General features: G+C 40.5%; 2 protein-coding genes across 2 annotated transcripts; one reads left to right on the forward strand and one right to left on the reverse strand.

The window, feature by feature from the left end:
* Nucleotides 1-1,550: 1,550 nt before the first annotated feature.
* On the forward strand, nucleotides 1,551-2,464 carry LOC139292506 (olfactory receptor 6C1-like). The gene is given in 2 exon segments (XM_070914858.1): nucleotides 1,551-2,436; nucleotides 2,439-2,464. Coding segments are annotated over 2 exon segments (912 nt in total).
* A 2,367-nt stretch (nucleotides 2,465-4,831) lies between these two features.
* Nucleotides 4,832-10,003, reverse strand: LOC139292678 (GTPase IMAP family member 8-like). Its single transcript, XM_070915041.1, has 4 exons — nucleotides 9,958-10,003; nucleotides 8,606-9,322; nucleotides 6,523-7,913; nucleotides 4,832-5,083 (listed from the first exon to the last, which is right to left on the reverse strand). Exons 1-4 carry the CDS (start codon nucleotides 10,001-10,003, stop codon nucleotides 4,832-4,834), a joined length of 2,406 nt encoding a protein of 801 aa, XP_070771142.1.
* Nucleotides 10,004-13,635: the final 3,632 nt, after the last annotated feature.

A 13,635-nucleotide genomic window follows, 5' to 3' on the forward strand; every position in this document is an offset into this window, starting at 1 on the left:
GATGGCATTGCCCTGGCCTCCAGCGCCACCATGAGGAATCTCGGAGTTGTCTTTGATCAGGACATGTCCTTTAACTCTCACATAAAACAAACTTCAAGGACTGCTTTTTTTCACCTCCATAACATTGCTAAAATCAGGAACATCCTGTCTCAAACAGATGCAGAAGATTAGTCCATGCATTTGTCACATCTTGGCTGGATTATTATCAGGCTGTCCCAATAAGTCTAGATCTAGAATGCTGTGGCACGTGTACTGACAGAAACCAGGAAAAGAGATCATATTTCTCCTGTATTAGCTTCGCTGCACTGGCTCCCTGTAAAATCCAGAATAGAGTTTAAAATCCTTCTCCTGACCTACAAAGCTCTTGATCTTGTGATCAGGCACCATCATATCTTAAAGAGCTCATGGTACCCTATTACCCCATTAGAGCACTGCGCTCCCAGAATGCCTTGCCAGCAGCCGTGTCACCCCCTTTCCGATGACGTAGCCCAGGTACTCTGTCTCTGCAGCGGCAAAGACGCACTTCGATGGGTTTACTGTCAGCCCGGCAGAGTGAAGACGAGCCAAGACAGCGCGTAGATGTTCCAGGTGCTCCTCCCAGGTGGTACTGTAAATGACAGTGTCATCCAGATATGCTGCAGCAAAACCATAAAAGTCACAAAGTACCTGGTCCATGAGCCTCTGGAAGGTTGCTGGGGCCCTATGCAACCCAAATGGCAGGACCTTGAACTGGAAGAGACCCCATGGTGTCCTGAAAGCTGTCAGCTCCTTGGACCACCCAGTGAGTAGAACCTGCCATTTCCACTACACAGATTGTAAATTGAATTCAGGTACCTGAAGTCAATGCAGAACCTTATGCTGCCATCTTTCTTCGGCACCAGGACCACTGGATTACACCACTCGCTTTTCGAAGCATCAGGTCAACTTCCTTTTTCAGTGAGGCCTGCAGTTGTTCTGGAATCCTGTAACTAAGTCGTCTCACAGAAGTACCTTCTCTAACAACGTCATGTTCAAGAATATTTGTTCTCCCAGGATTCACCTGAAATACCTCTGAATTACAGATTGATCTCACCTGAAGCCGTTTGTCTTCTGAGAGGTGGCTGAGGTCACGGTCTCCTGGAGCACCAGCAGGAGGCAAGTATTGCACCCACTCCTTCAAGAGATTTATATGTAGTACCCTACTGGAGCGTGGCTGCCCTGGGGTTGACACCTGGTATGTAGTGGGCCCTATTTTCTTCAGGATCTCAAACGGTCCTTGCCACTTTGCCAACAGCTTATTGTCATCACTGGGGAAGAGCACTAGCACGTTTTGTTGAAGGATCTCTGACGGGCTTCTTCTCCAGTGTTACTAGACAAATGATCAGGGTTTGAATTCCCAGCTGTTTTGTTGTCGTAGCCAACGCTGTTATTAATAGATGGTGTAGAGGGAAACCAGAGACAGAACAGACAGAACAGTGTAACCTCTTAATCTGTAATCACCTACTGTATGTTGTGACTCTGGACAGGTAGAATTTGAAGATTTGAAAACTGTGAAAATTTGTTTGCTAATCATGGATAATGTTTCTGTTGTAAGAATTTTCACTCTCTCAGGGATAAATGAGACAATTAATTACAGAATCACTATCTTTTCATTCACTTTACTGTATTACTGTGTGATTTTGTTTTTCAATATCTCTCTCATCATGATCATCATCTTAGATGAAAACCTGCATGAACCTATGTACATCTTATTGTGCAGCTTTTGCATTAATGGAATTTATGGAACCACAGGTTTCTACCCCAAATTCCTCTTAGATCTACTGTCTGCTACTCAAGAAATCTTATATGAAGGATGCCTTTTACAGGCTTTTATCATGTACTCATTTGCTTGCTGTGATTTGTCTATTCTAGCAGTTATGGCCTACGACAGATATCTGGCTATATGTCGACCACTGCACTACCACTCTTTAATGACTAAGAGGAGGCTCTCTCAGCTGGTAGTTTTCTCGTGGCTTACACCTTTCTGCATTTTCTCCTTCAATATTCTACAAACGTCCACATTGAAGTTATGTGGTTCGAAAATTCAGAAACTCTTTTGTGTGAACTGGATAATTGTTAAACTTGCTTGCCCTGACGCTGATACTATTTCAAGTACTATTATTTCATATGCAACCATTTTCATTTATGTGTCTCATGGCTTTTTCATAGTTTGGACTTATATGCATCTTATTAGAACTTGTGTGAGGTCCAAAGATGACAGGGTAAAGTTTATGCAGACATGTGTGCCCCATTTAGTCTCTTTAATCACATTCCTTGTTGTAATAGTTTTTGATTTGATGTATATGCGATTTGGCTCCACAGATTTACCTCAAAGCCTTCAAAACTTCATCGCTATAGAATTTCTGCTCATTCCTCCTGTTATGAATCCTCTAATATATGGATTAAAACTGACCAAAATACGAAACAGAATTCTGGGTTTAGTTAATGTTGAAAGAAAATGACCTCCTCCATTAAGTTTCATCTCTAATTTATTTATTCTTATTTTTATTCTGTACCCTGCCAGCACCCTCGTCTAAAGTCTGTGTAATGTCTCATTGAGCCCACGTGGGAATAGAGCGGGTCATTGTCCGGAGAATTCACACTGAGCGACCAAAGGGAGTATTTCCAGTAGGTGAGAATGCGTTTGACAGGACAATCTCCTGTTGTGTGTTGCATGTGTGAAAGAGTAACTCCGGACAATGTACCGACCTGATTCTCGGGACATTGTCCGGAGTTCATATGAGAAAACGACTGTTGTTTCACTGGAAGAAGTACTGCAACAAATGATGATGTTGTAATGTATATACGGCATCTAACTGAAGCTAAATTGTGGCCCCTGTCCCTGGTTAGGCAATTAAATGTAATGTTACATAGAAAAATTCAATGTATTTGTTTTAAGATATGTTATGATTCTGTGTTTTCCTGAACATGTCTTAATGTGTCTGGCCTTAATGTATGCTTACTAACAAACATTGAATTTTTCACTTTTGATAATGTTATTTTTTGTATGTTGTATGTAACATGAATGAATATATGCATATGTTCTTTCTTCTGCTATTGCATGTAATGCATGTGTTTTGTAAGCCAGGACATTTGTCACACTGCATGATACAAAATATACACATACACCCACTTCAGAAGTTGTATTTTCTGTGTAGAAGATGAAAAAAGAAAATGTTGTCTTAAACCTTTAACTCTTGGGATTAGGGTACTGGCACCTTTTTTGGTCCAATTCAGACCTCTGCTCAGGATGGTGTGGGCATGTATAGACCTTATGGTGGATTCACACTGAACTTTGTTCCCCGTCCATTTCAGTGAGGGAGAGGGTTCGACATATTCGTTTCCAGTCATGAATGAATCAACCCATCTTTTCCGCTTTGCACAGAGCTACATCTAAATGGACTTTGATCTGCGAGATCAAAGCTCATCAATAGCCAGTTCAGGGAAGGGTGGGATTGATCTCTCTTTCAAGAAATACTGATTGTTCATTCGTATCCTTGTTCGTTTTATTTTGCATCCCAAGGCGTACACTGTTTCAAATACATAACAAAACACAAATGTGTTGGAAATACGAAGAGCCGGTTAACTTGAGAGTGAAGGAGTTTCAGGAGACCTGGATGTCTTCTGCAGAAGTATTTATTGAAGCTTGGCCAAGGAGAATAGAGATCAACATCACAGGTTTACACAGTATAGTGCCGCCTCAATTCTGAAGGAAATGTACAAAAGGGAGTCTTTTATCCTGTTGTTTGGGAACATGAAGTCTTCATGTTCCAAATAAGGTAATAAGCCTTCATACAGCTCAGTATGTGTAAAAACTCGCTTAGCTGTGTGTAAAAGCTTACCTTAGCTAACTGATCGTCAGTCCCTTGAGACTGCACTGGGCACGTGCAGCAGAGTGACCCGAGTATCACTTGTGGAGTCTGTCTCAAACTGCTGTATATCTTCCTGTCAGTCATCTCTGGAGACAGAGGTCTGATTGATCGACTGTGGAGGATCCAGGCCTAGGCCTCTTCCTCCCTTTGGGGTCACCACTGGCCTGCAACAGTTCAGAGGACAGAGGTCTACAACCGACTATGTCATATTACTTTTAGTCAAGAAGAGAGAGAAGGAAAATTCCTTCACAGCAACAATTAAAGCAAAACAACAAACTTAATTGCTCCCTTTTACATTCAGTGCTTCTACACAGGAACACAGGCCTACTTAGAACCCAAACTCTGATTTAACAGTTTGACAGACCGAAGAACAAAAGAGTTCTTTAACCTGTTCGATCGAGCCTGTGGGACTCAAAATCTTGTGTTTGACGGCAAAAGCTGATATTCTTCAAATAAATTAGATGGGTCTGATGTAATTTCACCAGCCAGAGACAACATCCAGTGTTTAAGCCGTAATCTTTGAGCAGATACTTAGCAGTCTAGCCAGTCTAGCTTTAAGCTAAACAGAGAGAAAACTGTACCTTGCATTGATTCCATACTGCATAACACTGTACAATAACTGTCTGTTTGTTTGCTCCAAATGACCTCAGTCTCCAAGAAAGTAAATGCGTTGTTGCTATGTTATGTAACCGCACAGTGACAGGACACTGTTTAGCTGCAGTGAGTGCGAAGACAATGATAGAGGTTATTGAGAATAAAACATTTCTGGGTTTACAAAATCTGAACACAAATGAAAACATTGACAGATAGATGCACATGCTCCTGTGTCTGTGCGTTGAAATGTGGTGGTCATAGATAGTGTTCCCCCCAAACTTCATTCAGACGCTCTGCTAGTAATCAGGAATTGTATGTCCATGATGTCTCAAAAGGCATCTCATGTGTCATGGTGAGACTCCGTTGCTGTTGGTGTCTGACTCCATTTTCCTCTGCTGGGGCCTGGATCCTTCGACCAGTATGATGCTGAGCAGAGCCCCGGCTGCCGCCCCAACAGCTGACCTGGTACTCAACCCTGTAGCCACCCGGGAGGAGCCAGCGAGGGCCCCAACTGCAGCTCCTAGCGCAGCGCCTCCAGCCCTCAGCCATGACAGAGTCCAGTCAGAATCATGTTGCCACACTTGGTTTGCAGTCTTCCTCTATGGACCCACAATCGGAATAAGAATCACTGTATTAATATACTAAATGTGCACAGTATCTTACAGCTGATAGTAGTTGTGTCAGTGCAATACATACAGTGCTTAACAAATTTATTAGACCACCACCCAGTGTAAGGTGTTTGCCACCGCTGCCCTAAATTAACAGAATTGCTGATTACCAAAATATTTTATGTTTCTGTAATGGTTAATCCACCAGTATGTGCAAGCCAAGCTCTTTAATCAAAATGATATCTTTAATGCTAAAATATAATTATTCTTGTTATCCATGAATTTTAAAATTTACTGTTTTACAAAAAAGCAGAAAAAAATAGTAAAGCACATTATTAGTTTTTGATTGAGATGCCAAATCACAGTTATTTACTTGCATTCCTGAACAGAAAAATTTGTTTTGTGGTTGCAAGAATGCAAGCTGTTATCAGGGCCAAAGGAGGTCATACAAAATATTAAGATTTTTGGTTAATATATGTCAATAAGGACTATTTAGTTGTTCCAGTTTGTTATTTGCCTAATAAATAACAATACAATTTTTAGTTTGAAACAAGTTTTTGACAGATTTCTAAAATATTTGTGTTTTCTCATTTTTATGACAGGTGGTCTAATAAATTTGTTAAGCACTGTACATAGTCATACACAACAGCGCAATACATACATTTTTATATATATATATATACATACATATACATTGTTATTGTATATATATATATTTTTTTATTTTTCACTTAAATTTTGTAAATGTGTATATTGTTATTTTCTATTTCTTATTTTTATATTTTGTACATACTTTTAGTTCTAAATTTATGCTACTTTCTACTCTTGAATGGGAGCACCAGTACTGTACAATTTCCCCCCGGGGATCAATAAAGTATTTCTGATTCTGATTCTGATAATGTTTGAATTGACCACTCTGAACATGGTTGTGTTGTCTGACTGTAAATAAAATGCTTTAAAAATGAAATGAATGAACCCCAATAGAATGGATATTTAAGCCATTGACATTTTCTGTAGCACCACAGTTGGGCAAAAATTTCCCGTACTTAAAGATTTGAAAGCAAACTACCATGATATTTGCTGAACACGTTCACGCTCCCCGAAGGATACATCTCTGATGTGCAGAGAGAGTAAATCCTCATAGTCTTCTCAATATGATGTAGTTGGTGGTAACTCCAGATTCAACTGGCTTCACTAAAATAACTTTTTTTCAACCAAGATTTAATTGATGTGTTTGGGCTTATTAATCCTTTTGCAAAAATGGTGAAAACAACCACTCACCTTTTCATGTAGCATGATGTCATTGTCCAACACTGCCAGCCTTTTCTGTTCTGTCTCTGTAACTTGAAGAGGTTTTTACTTAGAAGGCAACAGTCAATCAGACAATATTCATCATTTAAATAACTACACCAGACTCAAGATCATTTCACTCTGGATCTGTGGATTGGGTCGTACTCACTGGGGTTAACTGTGTCTCCATGGTGGCTCAATGGCACTGTGAATGTCCATTTTTGTTGTTGGCCAAACTCTGACTTGAGGTCCGGCATTGTTTTCCTGCGGTGGTTGCTTTTGTTTAAGTGCGCAGTGTTCATCTCATTTGTGTCATTGGTTTCTTTTTTCTGATAGTGCCTCTGCATCCCTTCGATTGTGGCTTTCAACACCTTCTTTGTATCGTCATTTTCTCTCTTCAGCTGTTCAATGGTCTCTTTAAGCTCTTTTGCTTCTCTTTTGTGATTCATCATAATTTGGTCCAGCTCTTTATCTTTCTTCTCACACTTTTTCTTAAAACCTGCTGCCTCTCGCTGTTGTTCTGTCACTCTCTCTTCGAGCACTTCCTTTTCCACCTCACTGCTTTGCTTTGTAGCTTTAATCACATCATCTTTGACAGCACATCTTTCAGTCAGGCTTGTTATCATTCTGTCTTTCCCCATGATGACTTGTTTAAGCTGGTTGTTCTCCCTCTCAGCCTCCACTAATCTTCTGCCAATCTCTTCTTCATATTCTTCATTTTTCCACTCTTCTGCCTCCCTCTCCTTTGTTGCCTTCAGAGCTTCAATCTGCCCATCTTTCTCTTTAGCTGTCTTAATCATGTCCTCTATTGTCTTCTCCTTCTCCTCGACTGTTTGCCTCAGGAGATCGTTGTTCATCCTTGCCTTCTTGAGCTGTCTTGCGATCTTTTTGGAGCTTTGATCTAGCTTTCTATTGCTTTCCTGGAGCTTCATAAAACTACGCAACAAGTGTGCAGTGTCATTCCCCACCTCTGTTTCCTCAATCTTCGACATCAGTTCTCTAACCTGAATGTCTCCGACCTTGTGTGAGTTATCAAAGACATGATACCTATTTTCGCATTTGTCCATCAACCACTGAAGTGCAGGCCATCTCTCAATGTGCTCCTCAATGGGAGTGACTCCCAGTTTGTCTCCCCAGGTGAACAGCACGATGGTTCGGGTCCACACCCAAACTCCAAGCAAGCTCAAGTGTTCCTCCACTTTCAACCGGTCGGTTTCAGTGAAAGTCTCATCGCTGCGTACGACCACCAGGACAGCATGGGGAATAGGGGCACACAGAGATGCACTGTGGGTAATCTGCTGCTGTACCTCCCGTGGAGTGTCCTCTGAGCAGTATCTCCCATGCCAGCCAGGAGTGTCAACCACAGTGACTCGCTTTTTGTGAACGTCACCCTGTCTCTCAGTGAACTGTGATGTTGGGTGTCCAGCAGGAAAGACTTCATCACCAAGAATTGTGTTTCCAGCCGAGCTCTTCCCAACCTGCTTTGGTCCCACAATGAGAATTCGAAGCATTGAAATCGGAGCAGACTCTCCTGGATTTAAAAAAAATGCAGGATTTAGGCAACATTGTTTCTCAGGAATGCATTTTCATGTTGGATGAATCTCATGTTTGATCAGGGATCAGTTAGGACAGGTCAGGGGGAAAAAAGGGGAAAACTTTGTTTTAAAAACCTGGTTATCAGTAAAACCATGAAATTCTTTCAGTATGAGAGAAGTTGTATTCAATTGTAATGTTACCACGTTAACTTAAACCTGCACGTATGACCACTTTTTAAGTTGATATGGCAAACTTGTTAACACACAGTTGCCTATTTACACATTCAGCTGATACGAAGCAACGTGAGCATTCATTTTGAGTTGTAAGTCAATATTCAGTCACTGCTAAATGCTCCACTATGTTCACCAACTAATTGCTAACTGTCTGTTGGCAGTTGGTGCAGGGCATGTAGCATGCAGTGATTTCTTCTTTTTACTTTTTTGTTGAAACAGCTACCTGCTGTGGCCAAAAGCTGCACTATGAGAGCAGTGAGAGAACCAAAACAGTACATTTGTGGGCCCGAAAACCAAAACTATGAGCTGAAAGCTAAAAAGCTCTGTAAAGCCAAGGGAGACTGCAGGGTCAGGTGATAATTCTCTGTGGGTTCATCACTTCGAGTGACCCCTTTCACATTTGATCAAGTGTTATTCTAAAAATATTGATTATACCACTTTAAGTGATGCTTACCCATTAGAGATCTTAGTGTACTTCTGGCCATCTGCACATTCATTCCCCTCAGAATTGCCCTCTCTTCTACCTCTTTTCTTTCCCTCTGAGTTATTCTAGTGACTTCCTCATTTGTAGTCACACAACCAAGTCCTCCTGCCTTTATGTTTCTTGCAAACATTGCATCAATCTTCTCCAAAAGTTCTGCAACCTGAGTATCATCATCTTCTCCCCGAATGCTTGTGTCTAAAAGGTGGTATCTATGTCCACACCTCTCCAAAACCGCTTTTAGAAACCTGCATCTTGCAGTGTAGCCCTCTACAGACAAGCCTATCAGTCGCTCATATCTGGTGAATATTACTATTGTGTTTCTCCACACTGTGTCATTAAGCAGCTCAAGAGGTCCCTCTACTGTCCACTCCCTGCCTCGGTGAGAGCTCATGGGTATGACCATAAGGAAGGCATGAGGTCCTGGTGCGCACATGGCCATGCAGGCTGACATGTTGTTGTTCACCAGGCCAGGGTCTCGGACAGAGTAGTGGATCCACCTTTCAGGGCTGTTGACAACAATAACTCTACGGACATCGTCAAGAATGCACTGTCTCCTAACACACATCTTCACGTCTCTGCTGATATCAAACATCTGTCGGCCGAGGATGGTGTTTCCTGTCAAACTCTTCTCCAGCCAGTTGTGCCCCAGGAGGACAATCCTCAGCTCCTGAAGACAGTGTTTGTCCCCTGGCAGCAGATAAGATTATTCAGCAGCAGTGCAAACGTGTCATCATATCATAGTCCTGCTATCAAAAAAACATTATCTCAAAAGAAAAAATGAAGCTTATTATATATATATATATATTAAATGAATAAAGATCTATTCAAATATTTTTGGAAGGAAAACATTTTCCAATTAACTTTGAAGGATCTGTGTTCTTGAGATTGAAAGTTCATTCAGGACCTTGGAAATGGAGGTTGATGAGGAAGGTTGTGTAACACGATTGAAAGCTCCAGAAAAGCTACCAAATAGACTGTGTTGTGAGATTGTTTAGTTGTTTTCCAAAGTCAAGAATGAACTTTGAGCTCAACTTGTAAGCCAACATGGATGAGAAGTCTTTAAAAGGTATCAGGAAAAAAAAATGAAAACTACAGCTTCTGAGGAAAATAATTTGACGCAATTGAAAGCTTTAGGACAGCTACAGCAAGGTCTATTTACCTTGTTTGGAGTTTATTTAGTCAGGTCTGTGCTCCTGTTTGCTCTTCTTTGACAGCTATAAATGTAATATCATATAACTGTCATAAAGACACAATGCTACTCTTCACACTCAATAAAGTGTTAAGACTTTAAAGGTAAGAGTAAATGTACTTCAACAGCATACCTTTCCGTATCCGTGCTCTGCAGCCCGTCGAAACCCTTTCTTCCATGTTTTGTTCTGTTAAATGTCTTTTCAAAGCTGATATTTCTATTACATTTTAAATCAGTATTGTTCCCAAACACAATGAAGGGAAACCACATTGCCGTTCCTCAATGTCAACCAGTGTTTTTATGTTTGACTCAGCTTTCTGTCTGATAAGTGGTCAAAGTCCAGCCAACCCAACCAGTCATATAACTCTCTCCTCTAAGGAGAGATATCACACATAATTATCGCAAACAGTGTAATTACACTAAGTAACCACTATATTTAATGCCAGGGTCTGAGTTCAGTGTGTGTTGGTGGTTATTGAAGGCACTGAAAACATGTTTCCTCAATCAGCTTCTTACTGTGAGTGATATTCTTGTGTTCTGTCGAAGTTACAACAGTTTTAATTATTTCACGAGAGATTTCTGTTTTTGTCTGTGCTCTTCTCACTACTTTGAAGTGGACGGGGCTCAGTTGGAAAAAGGTGATGTCATGCATAGCTGTGCACCTATCAGCTGAGTTAGCCGAATCTGCGAGCTCATGTTTTATTCGCTCTGGCAGGCGCATTTGCGAATTGGTCTGGCGATGTCAGGCTGGAGCTGAGTAACATTGGAATCAAAATGTCATGACAGTTGTGGGTTGTTTGCTGATGTTGCCAAATCACTGTCAATCAAAACTGATGAAGCCACACCCACACAGTCCTGATGAAGATTACATTAGTTTTTCTACATTTAACTTCTGATAAATAATGCCCAATAACTTTCCCCCCAAACTTAAGTTTTATTGTTGCCTATTTAGTCATGTTTATGTTATATTATATAGAAAAACATATTCACATAGTCAAGATATTTGAACAGTAAGTATAGTGTTAAGAAAAAGCAAGAATCACACTTTTTCAGCTTCCTCAGAAAGCCTTTTTATTCAGGTTCAAATTCAGAGTTAATGCCACAGCTGTTGCATTGCCAGTCTGTAAAAGAGTCCCTGAGTCAGAATTAACTCGATTCAGTGACTGTGCAATAGTGCACATCATGCAAAAAGTAATTGACTACAGTAAGAAACCATGATTAATTACAAAGTTGGAAAAACGCTTTATCATCTGTGACTACAGCCATCTGTCTGTGGCTTTAATTAGAAGAGAGGCATCGCTGAAGGTATTTACAGCTTCAAACCTGAAAGGTGAGACAGTGTTGAGCATAGCCTTTGCTGATAATTTCGTAAACTGCACCCCAGAGGCCAGCTCACTTTAAATCTTCTTCTGCTGCAGCTTTTCCATCAATTTTACAGTTGGTCGAAGCCTGAATGCATGGCCCATCATTCACAAGAGCTGTTGCAAAAGAACAGGAGAGCATCTCCATTTTCTAAAAGTCAACATCATACTCATCATTTACATTATGTACATATTTATACAGTCTCTCAATATCCTGTATATCCAAGATGTCCTCAGGACACTTGGTTAATGTGTCATTCAAAAGGTCTACTGCAAAAGAACAGCTAAGTACATCTCTACAATTTCTAGAAGTGAATGTGACCTTCATCACTTTATGTACATATTTTCAATTTACACAGTCTCTACAGCACACACTGTCACATTTAAGTGACTTTATACTGTATCTTAATGATGATGCATCATGGTGAATGAAGGAGGATGGATGTAAATGTGCCTCTGCAAAAATGGTGGAAGGAGGAAATGGTTGATTCAGCTACCCCTGTCCCTGGTGTTACGCTGGGCTATATTCCTTTCATCTGAACTGTCGTGCAAACAGAGAAACTCACACAAATCCAAATAAGTCAAAAGAGTAAGAGTGGCTTTGTGATTCAATCCTTTAATATTCTCAAGTGTTTTAATTGAAGAAAACATAAAAATAGCCTTAGAAAACAAAACAAAAGCTGACGCAAGAGGTGCCACTAACTGATATATCTTTGAGAGTCATTAAATGGTGTCAATTTGTAATGTTATTTGATTCCATTCCAGACCTCAGAAAAAAACAATCACAAGTTAGTTATATTTCTTTGCTGAATAAAAAACATCCAGTGTAAAAAGGTGTTTCCAAATACTTGTTTGAACTTTGCGCTGTGGAATATGATGTTTACTGAATGACGGGATGAGTTGGATTGCAATCGTATCTGATGCTGTATGTTGGGATCAAAAGGAAAAACAGATACCAGGCTGAGATACTAAAGCTTTTAACAAATATTTGAGGTACAGCAACTCAAATTGTGTTCTTGTAAAAACAAAGAAAAAAAAAAAAAGTGAATTTATTACGAACAGAGCTCTTCATACATCAGAGCAGTCTATCCACGCTCATTTCTCTTTAATTCTTCATATTAAAACTTTAGAACAAGCTACCTGGTAACTAATCCCAGATACTTGCTCGCTATACCGGAGAACATTTTTCACTCCGTCGCTACCACAGGGGCTCAGTTCTACATTTTCACACAAAAATGAAACTGCACTGTCTATTAAGGCTTGCATGAAATCTGTCTGGATTGAGATGACTTTACCGAAAGAGGGAGTTCACAACACTGTGCTGCTGAGGAGTGATGACCCCGGAAATACATTAAACCAACAAAACAAAGTATATGATCAATACTACATGTGGCACGGGAAGGTGGGGGGTGATGTCTTGCTACCATTGTTTGCTTTTGGAACCAGGAAAATGTGGCTTGTAACACTGGAAGAGATCCACTCATGTTCTGCAGCAGCCAACGTTTAATGTGTTACAGCTAAAAACAACCACCACGAAGATGACCAATTCTAAAAATGGTGAAAGCACCAGAAACGGACCATCCAGAGACACAGAGCTGCCTGCACATGGTGCGTACGCAGCTTTCATTAACTAATGACAATGTACAGTTACAGGGACGCCTCTAACAAACTTCTAGCTTTCCACTTGAAAGATTAAAAATGGTTTTCAATTACACAATCATGTTAGTAATCAAACCAAATGAATGCACACCACTCCATCATGCACTGCACTGGGAGGATGAATCTTCAAACATAACGCAAAAGGTGGGTGCTGTTTTCTTTTAAAGGGGTGGCGAATAAGCAATCCCTTGCCTGAGCAAGCTTGATTTAAGGCAAAGGTTAAAACATCACTACAGTCTATATCTGGACAGCAAAATAATATGCTAACAGCTGTGAGGCTACATGAAGACAGTTAGTGACCTTTTACTGGAATCTGGTTCCACTGCCATTCAACAGCAGAAGCAGAACAGTCACATCAGCCAGAACAGTGTGCACTGCTTTTCAACATCAATGGGGGGGGGGGAGTTGCTGGTTGAATTAAGTTCACATTTAGGGGGTCAGAGAGGGTCCAATAAAAATGAAAGAAGATTCACAGCAAAGTTAAAATAGGGACAGAAATGGGAAAAATAATTGAAATGTGTCTGAATTAATCCGTGGGTGTTGGTGCTGCGGGCTACAAATGAGACCTGTAAGAGATGGTCGGTGGGACAGTTCTCACATTCGGAGCCTTTGCTGTAGTATAACAGACACCAGCCTCTCCAAGCCAAGATGTTAAGGGGGTGAGTTAGCAAAGATAATGAGATTAAACAAAAAATCAACCGAGATCCCTACGTTGAGACTTCTGCAGCTAAACGAATACAATGGAGGTGAACTGAATGTCATTGGTGGGGCTCAAAATATTTAAAATGATA

The sequence above is a fragment of the Enoplosus armatus genome, chromosome 11 (genome assembly GCF_043641665.1).
Source record: "Enoplosus armatus isolate fEnoArm2 chromosome 11, fEnoArm2.hap1, whole genome shotgun sequence".
NCBI lineage: Eukaryota > Metazoa > Chordata > Actinopteri > Centrarchiformes > Enoplosidae > Enoplosus > Enoplosus armatus.

Excerpts from the sequence above, each read along its gene's own strand:
- LOC139292678 (XM_070915041.1), bottom strand. The coding sequence starts at position 10,003 with ATGGAAGAAAGGGTTTCGACGGGCTGCAGAGCACGGATACGGAAAG. Across the intron at positions 9,323-9,957 it reads CAGAGCACGGATACGGAAAG|GGGACAAACACTGTCTTCAG; the intron begins GTATGCTGTTGA and ends ATCTGCTGCCAG. Across the intron at positions 5,084-6,522 it reads ACCCAATCCACAGATCCAGA|AGGAAGACTGCAAACCAAGT; the intron begins GTGAAATGATCT and ends GTGGGTCCATAG.